This window comes from Mastigoproctus giganteus, chromosome 13 (assembly GCF_048544385.1).
Source record: "Mastigoproctus giganteus isolate SK-2022 chromosome 13, ASM4854438v1, whole genome shotgun sequence".
In the NCBI taxonomy this organism is placed as follows: domain Eukaryota; kingdom Metazoa; phylum Arthropoda; class Arachnida; order Uropygi; family Thelyphonidae; genus Mastigoproctus; species Mastigoproctus giganteus.
The window spans coordinates 48,369,489-48,381,165 of NC_143587.1; the positions used below are offsets into that span (position 1 = coordinate 48,369,489).

The 11,677-nt window shown below is 38.6% G+C and overlaps 1 protein-coding gene across 1 annotated transcript in view; it reads right to left on the reverse strand.

Annotated features, from left to right (window-relative positions):
- Positions 1–9,480, reverse strand: part of LOC150076016 (uncharacterized) — a 32,398-nt gene extending 22,918 nt beyond the window's left edge. Inside the window, exon 1 of the mRNA XM_090387236.1 lies at positions 7,864–9,480. Coding sequence (XP_090243362.1) covers positions 7,864–9,399 — 1,536 coding nt within the window. The 5' untranslated portion in view covers positions 9,400–9,480. The remainder of the gene's footprint in view (positions 1–7,863) is intronic.
- Between the last annotated feature and the right edge of the window lie 2,197 nt (positions 9,481–11,677).

An 11,677-nucleotide genomic window follows, 5' to 3' on the forward strand; every position in this document is an offset into this window, starting at 1 on the left:
GGTAGCAGTTACCCCAGAGAAATGTACCAACTGGGTGGTGTTACACTCAGGGCAGTGGAGAATGAAAGATACTTGGGGTAATTGTGCAGTTGGCATGAAGTGGTCTGACAGTGCAGACAGGCTGCCAGAGTAGGTCATGGAATCTTGTCAGTGATATACAGGAATTTTGTGGGCAGGGATAAGGAGGCGATTATCCCCTTGCAATGGTCAGGCCACATCTTGAGTACTGCGTCTGGAAGCCTCATTTTAGGAATAATGTAGAGCTGCTAGAACGAGTACAGAGAAGGGCCACATCTGGAGTACTGCGTCTGGAAGCCTCATTTTAGGAATAATGTAGAGCTGCTAGAACGAGTACAGAGAAGGGCAACAAGACTAGTGAAGGGTACAAAGGGATGCTCTTTAGAAGAAAGGCTTATGTGCTGCAAATTGCAGCTTCTGGAGACTTGGCATCTGCGAGGCGATCTGATTGAGGTGTATAAGGCCTTGAATGGATTGAGAATACTGAATGCTGATGGGGCATAAACTAAAATTGAGGAAAGACAGTTGTCAAATAGATGTGCAGAAGTTTGCCTTTAGCCAGAGAGTAGTTGATTGCTGGAACAAACTTCCAACTTTGTTGTGGCAGTTGATAGCTTAAATAAATTCAAGGCAGAATTAAACAAACATTTGGAATGAATAGATCAGTGAAATGGGAAAGGTTTTTTTTTTTGGCTGATGCTATAGAAGTTTGCTTTCTTGTATTATGTGCCTCTACTAATGCTAATGACATTTACAATTGGGGTGGATAACAGCAAGTATGTCATATTCATAAGTAGCAAAATGATTGAGCATAAGCAACATTAGTAGTAGTGGCAAATGATGCAAGAAGGCTAACTTATATAGCGTCAGTCAAAAAAAAAAAAAAGAAAACTACACATTTCACCCATTCATATACCCCTCCAAGAATTTGTCTGCTTTTTCTTGAATTTATTCAAACCATCCACTTCCACAAGATGCAAGTCTGTTGCAACAATCAACCACATGCTGGATGAACACAAACTTCCACACATCTATCCTGCAACCATCCTTTCATGTACTTGGTACAAAGAAGGAAATTTATAACCAAGCTTATGTAATTACAAGGATAGAGTTAATAAATTCTGCTGACTATGCCAAAATTTATTAACACTCCCTTTACCACTATATAAACTTGGTTACCAAATACTAACCATATTGCTAATACTAAATCAACTATCTACCTATGAATATGAAAGATCTACCATCTTCAAAACCTTCATTTTAACATAGATAACTGAATATGTTAATTAAAGGGCATAGTTACAGATTAGAATAATCTAAAATAAAGGTAAGCCCTGTTGATTCATAATATAATAGAATATAGGAAATATCGAGCACTTAATAGCTCTCTAGTATCAAATTATAAAACTATACATGTGACACCCAACCTTGAGGATCCCCAACAATTGAAAAGGCAAAAACTAAAATTTACATAAGAGAAAATAAAATAAAGTTATAATTTAAGTTGATATTCTGTTATCGTATACTTTTTTTTTTTTATTGTCTACTATTATGTTGAATGTATTGTTTTACAATAAAAAGTGCTTTTTATGCAGAGGAGTATCTCCATTCCTTTGAAGAAAACTGCCTTTAGTATATAACATATTGCAAATAACTGTCTTTGATATACATAATGCAAATTAATTGGTTAATTCTTACTATTTTACATGCAGAAATTTATCTTGTATGTTTTTCATTTCACCTTCACAATTATAAAAATACCATGCATATAATTAAATTGTCTATATAATATCAGTGTAGATACACTATAGACAACTCTTAAAGAAAAAACTATGATAGTAGTAGGGAGATTAATATTGCATATATCCAGTAATATATTTAATAACAAAATGTAACTTTGAGGGTAAAATGGACCCCTTCATCAGCAATATACAGATTCTAACGGAATAATGACATTAGAGACAAACTTTAATAGATACAGTGATTTGTGCATGGTTGCGAGATTGAACATTCAACTACTAGATTGGAGCTCATTGTTGGTGCATGAACTTCTATGGGTTTGCTACCAGCGTTTATCCAGCTTCAAGACAGTTCTTTCCAAGATAGGGTGTAGCCTCGTGCCCTTGCAGCGATTCATGGTTCTTGAATTGCAATGAGCTACTCTAGCCAGGGGCAGTGGCGGAAGTGCTGGAATTGGTCGATCACTTCGTAATCGCGTTTAGGGTTAAGGTCATGGTGGGTTGACTCGACCAGAAATGTTCTGCGATTATGGAGTGGTCAGTGTCACCAAGGTGAATTGATGTCATGCTCCACAAGGCGGCCTTGAAGGCATCTCGAGCTCTCTCCTATGTAGCAAGTGCCACAATCTTTGCAAGTTAAGCAGTATACCACTCCGCTATGCAAAAGTGGGGGGACCAGAGTTTTCACATTAGAAACCAGGGAACATAAACTCCTACCAGGTAGTTGTATGCATTTTATGCGATATTCCTGGAAGATTTTCGAAATATGGTTTGACATGCCCAGATAGTAGGGAATATAGGCGGTAGGCATATCATCACGTGGTCTCAGGCGGACTGCGGCGGCGGTAAGCATATCATCATGGTCTCAGGTGGACTGCGAGCTCTTGCGCTTGTAGCAAGCACTTGTCTAATAGGTGGGTTGGATAACTACAACTGACCAGGTCAGTTTTTACCCTGGATATCTCGGTGTGTCCAGCTTCCTCTGAGCTAGAATGGCTCCAAGCTCGGAAGAATAGAGTGCGGGCAGTGCTGTTGAGATGGTTAGGGGCATGGCCCGATCTGTAGATGGTAAACTGCCCGCATCACATTGGCTTACAGTATACTAAGGTCTCCAGGCGTGGGCCCACATGCTTTAGCAGAACATCTAAGAATGGAAGGGACCCATCTACTTCTAATTCTAAAGTGAACTGGATGGATACTGATAAAGAATTGAGATACTCCAGTAGTGTTGTCTCTGAACCATGTGGGATGACAGTGAAGATGTCATCGATGTATCAGCACCAAATTATAATGGGTACAGGCAGGCTCAAGAATATCTGTTCCTCCAATTCCTCCATGGCGATGATGGCCACGACGGAGCTAACAGGGGTTGCCCATTGCAGTATCATGCACCTGCTTGTACAGGGAATCCCCAAAGGTAATGATGATGCCTGACAAGCATAGATTGAGGGCAGTACAGATGTCCCCTGTGGATAGCGATGTTCTGCTCTGTAGATCTGAGTTGTTCTCCAGAAGTCGCTTGGAGCAGTTTACGGCCTGTTGGACTGGAATCGATGTAAACAGGGACATGACATCGAACAACGCCATAATCTCTCTGTCAGAGATTGAAAGTTCTTTAATTAGGTGAATGAACTCGCAGCATGTTAGTGACAGTGTGGGCCATATTTCCCACTAGAGGTGTAAGGAGTCGCGTAATGTATTTAGACAGCTCATATGTAGGAGCATTGCAGCAGGACACAATGGGCCGGAGAGGAAAACCTGGCTTGTGAATCTTAAGTAGGCCATAAAACTGTAGTAGTTGGCAGCCAGTGGCATGTAGTAGCCACTGAGTCGATGCCAAAATTTTCCCAGATTTGAACCATGTGGAAACTAGTTTGTTGACATTTGACTCCAGACATCCCAGGACTTTGATGGGCAGATCAGTCACAGGTTCACAGACATTGGGATCCTGTAGGAGGACGAGGGCTTTCTGTAGATACTTTGACCAGTCTAATATGACAGTGCAACGCCCTTTGTCTGTGGGGAGTATAATGATGGTGTTGTCCTTTCTGACGGAGGAAAGAGCAGCGTGCTGCCGATGGTTAAAGTTGGAACGGACGGGTCGTGTGCGTCGGAAGATGGAGGCCATTTTGAAGTGGATCTCATTATCAGCTTCTTCAGGGAGGTTGGCTATGCCTGCCTCTACTCCCATGGCTAGCTGTGTGATCAGCAGCCTCGACGGTCAGACAGCGAACTTCATACAGGAGGTTAGAACGTTGAGCTGCTCGGATGTTAATTGCTTGCTGCTCAAATTCAAAACGATGGAAACATTATTGGTGGAATGGGTGTTCATTCTCAAGGAGTGAGCTTCTATACTTAAATTCACAAACTTCTGTTGTTGTCGCAAATGGTAAGCATCAGAAATACAGTTAGCTTGGTGACAAAGAGTATGAATATGGTTAGAAAATACCATTGGTGAGATCCTAGTTCCTGTAAGAGTCTTGATTTGTTAAAGCCGGCTCTCTGGATTTCAGTGTGAAGAGGACTAATCCACAATTTCAATATTTGCAGGCTGAAGTTGAAACATGTATGATCCAGGTAAAGGGAGCCTTATAATGGAAGCCTTTAGGAATGATGGGGTTGGATTTGCATCTATGCGCAAAACGCAAATGTCTGTTTCGAACTAACGAGATGAAGGTCTTCTGTAGCTTAACAATACTGTATACATTGTGGCCATAAAAAGAATGTATAAATACAAATTGGGCCTGCTGTACTAGATTCCATTGTTTAAGGAGATTAGTATTGCATATATCCAGTAATATATTTAATAACAAAATGTAGCTTTCGGGGCAAAATGGACCCCTTCATCAGCAATATACAGATTCTAATGGAATAATGACGTTAGAGACAAAATTTAATAGATACAGATAGAGTTGTATGTGCTGTGATGCGTGCATGGTTGCGAGACTGAACATTCAACTACTAGATTGGTGCTCATTGTTGTTGCAACTTCTGTGGGTTTGCTGCCAGCATTTATCCAGGTTCAAAAGTAGTGTAAAGGGCATCATTTTATCTATCTCATATTGTGCTTATCCTTCACAAGTTACCATGTATTGCACTACCTTGAATAAGTTTTGATTTTGATTTGATTTTTAATGGCGCATTGGCTGCTAAGGCCATAATGCGCCAAGTCAGCTTGAATAAGTAACCCTTCACTAATAGGGAAGACTATTACCACCTACCACCACCCAGATGGTACCATTTCAAGGCTTGTGGCCTTTCATTGGTGGGTAGGCAGGTACCCTGGTATTGCAAACATGACAACCCAGACAATATGAAATGCATACAATATGAGATACAGCTGACACTACTATCATAGTTTTTTTATTTAGGAGCTGTCTATGGTGTATCTACACCGATACTATATAGATAATCTTAAACTCTTAAAATATGGACTGGAGATCTGCAAATGTATCCCCAATTCACACAGGGGGGGGGGGATCAAAGGGTGACACAAGTAATTACAGACCAGTTAGTTTAACTTCTGTTCTGGGTAAAATAATGGAGTCACTGGTTAAAGATGCATTACAGGATCATCTAGACAAGACTGTAGCAATAATTCAGATACAGCATGTGTTTGTTAAGGGAAAGTCTTGTCTGACAAATTTGATTGTATATTATGATGTGGTTACAAAGGAACTGGATGCAAAAAATTATTTTGATATCATATACTTGGATTTCCGGAAATCTTTTGAAACTGTTGCACATAGAAGACCACTATACAAATTGGAGCAGAAGTTGCTACAATGGATAAAAGGGTGGTTGAGTGGGAGAAGACAGAGGGTGGTAATCGATGGACGCTGCTCTTCGTGGAATAATGTTATTAGTGGAGTCCCACAGGGTTCGGTGTTGGGTCCACTATTGTTTTGTACATTTATCGATGATATTGATGAAGGTATATCAGGTTTGCAGGATGCGAAATTTGCAGATGATACAAAGGTTGGCAGGGTTGTTAATGACAGTAATGGCAGTGTGCTACTGCAACAGGATCTAGAAAATTTGGGCAGATGGCTGAGAAGTGGAAACTGAAGTTTAACCTTGACAAATGCAAAGTAATGCATATGGGTAGAAGTAACCCCAGAGGAACATACCAACTGTGTGGTACTACAATTAGGATGGTAGAAAATGAAAAAGAGCTGGGAGTAATTGTGCAGTCTGATATGAAGTTTTCTGAGAAATGCAGACAGGCTGCCAGGGCAGGTCATGGGGTTTTGTCAATGATATACAGGAATTTTGCTAGCAGGAAAAAGGAGGTGATTGTCCCTCTGTATAAGGCAATGGTCGGGCCACACCTTGAGTACTGTGTAAAGGTCTGGAGGCTCATTTTAGAAAGGATGTGGATTTGCTTGAGCATGTACAGAGAAGGGCAACAAAATTGGTGAGGAGAATGAAGGGATCCTCTTACCAAGAGAGGCTTAAGTTCTGCAAATTGCAGTGGCTGGAGATTAGGCACCTGCGAGGTGATCTGATTGAGGTGTATAAGGCCTTGAATGGGTTGAGCACGCTGAATTCTGATGGGATTCTTCCACTTGTTCAGATTACGAACCTAAGGGGGCATAAATTCAAATTGAGGAAAGACAGATGTAGAATAGATGTGCAGAAATTTGCCTTTAGCCAGCGGGTGGTTAATTGCTGGAACAAACTTCCATCTGTCGTTGTGGAAGTTTATATATTAAATAAATTTAAGGGGGAACTAGACAAACATTTAGAGGAAATTGTTTTGTAAATTTTTTTTTTTTGGCTGATGCTGCATAAGCTCATACACTTGCTTTCTTGCATCACATGCTACTACTACTATCACGTACACCTTTTGGCATCTCTCATATTGTGGGATTAACTTTGCAACTGGGTTGTCATGTTTGCAATAACAGGGTATCTGCCCACCCACTAATGAAAGGTCAACAAGCCTTGAAACGGTCACCGGGAAGGGGGCCCTGATATTCACAGAGTTTCTGAGAATAGGTAGCAACAGTCTTCTCTACTGGGAAAGTGTTGACTATTCAAGGAGTTTATGAGTGGTGTAAGTTGAAGGAGTTACTGTCCCTTTCATTCTTCTACACTGTTTCTTTTCTTCTTCCTCTCCTACTTTTCCTCTACTTTTTTGCTTTTCTATGTCTAATAGGGACAAGTGGATAGTAGTTATTATCCCACACATATACAAACAAGCCTTGAAATGGTGCTGTCTGGGTGGTGCCCACTGAGAATAAGTAATAAGTCTTACCTATTGGTGAAGGGTTAATTATTCGAGGTAGTGCAACATGGTAACTCATTGTGAAGGATGAGCACAATATGAGATAGATGAAATGATGCCCTTGACACTACTACTATCCTAGTATTTTCTTTAGGTGTTGTTATTGGTGTATCTATGTATAGATAATCTTAAACTCTTAAAATATTATGCCTAGTAGCATTTAGTTTCATTTTATAATTAAATTGTACATAGCACACATACATATGCAAAATTAAATTGCACACATACATATGCAATTCTGTTATCAAAATTTTATCTTATTAATTAATTTACTAAATTTCTTAAACTGTTTGTAATATATGCAAATTAACTACTGTATATTATTTGAAAATACTAAAGCATCCAAAACCTACATTGGTAGGTATTATTATTTTAAAATTAGAAATATGTACATAATGGAATGAAATGTTTTGTGGTATTTTCTTACCACTTCTTCAGTGACAGCTGCCTTACAATATCATCATCATCACAAAAGATACATTAAAACTGCTCTAAGCTGTTTCACTTACATACATGTGCATGCTATATACAGTATATCATACTTGATTTATTCAGATCATGTTGAGAGTTCCCTTTTCTCAAGGAATGCATACATCCTCTGCTTAAGAGCATATCAGTGTATATAGAAGTGTAACTAATTTGTAGGAAATGTACATAAATAATATGTGTGCATATATATATATATAAAATGTAGGCCTATATAATAAGATGAAGAAAAATATCTAAATTTTGAAATTTGATACATGCAGCCTCTTTAATAAATCACAGAAATAAAAACTGAACAATTTTTAAAATATTAAAAAATTGAACCATTACCTTTTTTTTTTCCAATTTATTTATTATAAGTGAATCGACGCTATCTAGGTCACTTTCCCTAACAGGTGAGCTTTTAATTTGATGTTTCAGTTTAGTACCTTCCAGCTGATACTTTTTTATAACAGCTTCATTTTTCTCTAATGCTAATAGCAGTCTTGCTCTTGCACTTTCTCTCTTAATTTTTTCAGCATTTAAAACTTCACTTAACAAGATTGTTTCATGATTTTCATCATTTTTATTTCTTTCAGGTACAGAGTTTAATTTGTTGTTTAATTCAGAATTTTTAGAATGATTGCTGGGAGATCTGGAATGCGATTTATCACTACAATTTTTTACAGTACTTGCACCGCTTATGTCTGATGAGCTTTCATCAGACCATTTCTTTAAATACCTTCTTTTTCTTTTTATATTATGATGAGAATTACTGTTTTTAGACACCTCTTCTAAATGCATATTTTCCTCTCGTAAAACTTGTTGTCCAGTAATAGAATCGCCAGGGCCACAGTGTCTCTTTTCATGTGATACTTCTTTTCTATCCATATTTTCTGGTTTTCTCTTATCAAATTTTAATTTACTTCTCTCATCCTTTACCAGAGAAACATGTTCAGAACCTTTACGAGTGCGGTATTCTGGGTGTTGTTCTATCAATCTTTTCATATGATGCATTCCAATACCATACCTGTTAATATTAGGTAAAATCCTTCTCCTAAATCGCTCTTTCATTGACTGCCATGTATGAGATGTAACTTTATGTTGTTCCATGTTGTTCCATAGCTTAATTCCTTTAACTTCTGAAACTCTATTCTCTTCAAGTATATATTTAATTATTGCAACATCATCTTCCCTTGAGAACTTTGATCTGCTTCCTGTAACAGAAGAGATGGTTAAATTTGTTCTAGAACATGTTAATACTGACTCATTATCATCATCATCACTATACTGTCTGTTTATAAAGCGAAGTCTCTCTGATGGAGTTAATGAATAACGACTGAGATTCACAAGCACTTTCTTTAAGAAATGTTCTCTCAGTGATTGCCATGTGCGTTGAGGTAAAACACCTTCATCTTCCATGGTCTTCCATAAACGATTACCTCTGATATCTTTATATCTCTGGCATTTAATAATGTACCGAAGTATGGCATTACCATCAGCAAGGGTATACGCCTTTCTCGCAGCGTTGGGCTTCGAGCTAGTTCTGTATACGGAACTATTATTTCCATATTCACTAAAATCAGTTATGTCGCTATCGGATGAAACACGTTTTACACGGTAATCACTAATGTTTAACAATCGGTTCTCTTTAACACAATCCCATATAAATTTCGACGAGACTGTATTATCATCGTAACACAAAACTTTACTTTCTGGGGGTATTAAACGTATAGAATTTGGTGTAAGTTTGCTTGTTATAATTCCTCCTCCATGCTCTATTAACGGCTTCAGTTTAACTCGCTCATCACATGGTCTCATTGAAAAGCGCATAGGCTTCGCATCTGACTGAACAAATAATACTCTACTGTGTGTTAGCCGAGACATACTGAAGCAGTTTTTCTATTTCGGAACTTACCTAAGAGGCAATTCATAACCATCAGGTATAAATTATTATCCGACATTACAATGTAAAACGTATAACGTACACATAGCTGTTTGATTCAACAAACGTATTCCCCATTATACCAACCAGCATCCCATCCAAATAAACATAATAAACAACACGGGGAAAGAAAATCAAACATTGTGATACCTTACAAAATAATTCTGCTCTGTGCAGAAAAAATATAGTAATAAATTTCATAGCATAATAAAAATATCATCCTACAAATCGTGATATTATTTATAATATGGTACATTATTTATATTTTATGACACGATTTACGATATAATAAATATATTATTTATTATTAATTGTGATATAATGTGAACCCCGGGGGGGGCTCACATCTGGTGAGTATGGGCTTGGCACACCCAGGGTCCTGAGCTGGATATCATCATTCTTCACTTTCTTGGTGATTCCCTTCTATTTTTCTTTTTCTTTCTTTCTTTCTTTCTCTTTCTCTTTCTCTCTCTCTCTCTCTCTCTCTCTCTCTCACCCTCTCTCTCTCTCTCTCTCTCTCACCCTCTCTCTCTCTCTCTCTTAGGGTAGCTCGGGAATTTTTTTTTGGCTGGTGCAGCATAAGCCTCATGCTTCCTTGCACTGTGTCTAATAATAATAATAATAATAATAATAATAATGTCGGTAGATAGCGTATATTCCGTTATCTATTTGCTGGACGAAAAACCCAAGTTTCCGGAAGAATAAATCATACTCCCCTAGCTGGAGACCGACTAACTCAGCCACATGAGGCCTTGAATGGGTTGAGCACGCAGAATTCTGATGGGATCCTTCCACTTGTTCAGATTACGAACCTAAGGGGGCATAAATTCAAATTAAGAAAAGACAGATGTAGATTAGATGTGCGGAAATTTGCCTTTAGCCAGCGGGTGGTTAATTGCTGGAACAAACTTCCATCTATCGTTGTGGAAGTTGATAGGTTGAATAAATTTAAGGAGGAACTGGACAGGCATTTGGAGGGAATGGTGTGATTTTTTTTTTTTTTTTTTGTTGGCTGATGCTGCATAAGCTCATACACTTGCTTTCTTGCATCAAATGCCACTGCTACTACTACTACTACTACATTGTGAAAAAGGCCCATAAATATTACTCGCATCATCAACAATATTCAAACTCGGGTCCTTTCCAGGGGAAGACGGTGATTATACCAACTCTGCTACCAACGAGGGCATTTCAGCTCATCGTTACCCTGTTTAATACCGCTAAAAAAACAGCCCTAACTGAATTTATCAATGCTCGATCTCAAAAAGGAACGAAATTTCGCATCCATCTCAAAAAACTTCCAGTTAGGGGCTGTACAGGTTATTATACCAGGTTTGGTCTTATCTGTTCCCCCCCCCCCCCTATGATCAAGCATTCTTCATGCTGCGACATACTATCTGAAATCTCAGTTTTATTTTCCGAATAAAAGTGGGCAATCAACTTCCATCCAAACTTTTCTGAAATAGGACTGGACAGTAAACCCATCTCCAGCCTCAAAATCGGCAATTCTGCTTCCTTGGAAAACCTTTACAGCCAAATTCACTCAAGATTATGTACCTCCATGGAAACGCTACAAAGTTACTCCTGTCTCAAAGTGAGCAAAACTACAGGAGACAAGCGACTACATGCCTATCTCTATTTTCTCCTATTCACTAAAGCCTTTGCATAAAATTCTCTTGAAACCGCATTTCTAGACAAATTTTTGTTTCAAGACTACTGCCAATTCACTATAGCGACTCAGCACGTTCAACAGACACGCGTCTTCTTCAGCTCATTTCCACGATTTATGCAACTTGGCAAAAAACAGAGAATCTGTTCTGCTGCCATCGACTCAAAATACTGATAGTCTGCTCAAGACTTATTACTGCATCTGAAGACCTCATTAGCATTAGCATTAGTAGAGGCATTTGATGCAAGAAAGCAAGCTTATGCAGCATCAGCCAAAAAAAAAAAAAAAAAAACCCACTTCCACTTCACCCCTCTGTTCGTTCAAAATACCTGTCCAGCCGAGCCTTAAACTTATTTAGGCTATCAACCTCCACCACAAGGGGTGGAAGTCTGTTCCACCAACCAACCACCCGCTGGCTAAAGGCAAATTTCCGCACGTCTATCCTACATCTGTCTTTCCTCAATTTGAATTTATGCCCTCTCAGGTGATTTTTCTGAGCTAGAGGAAGAATCCCATCAGCATTGAGCAACCATTCAAGGCTTTATACACCT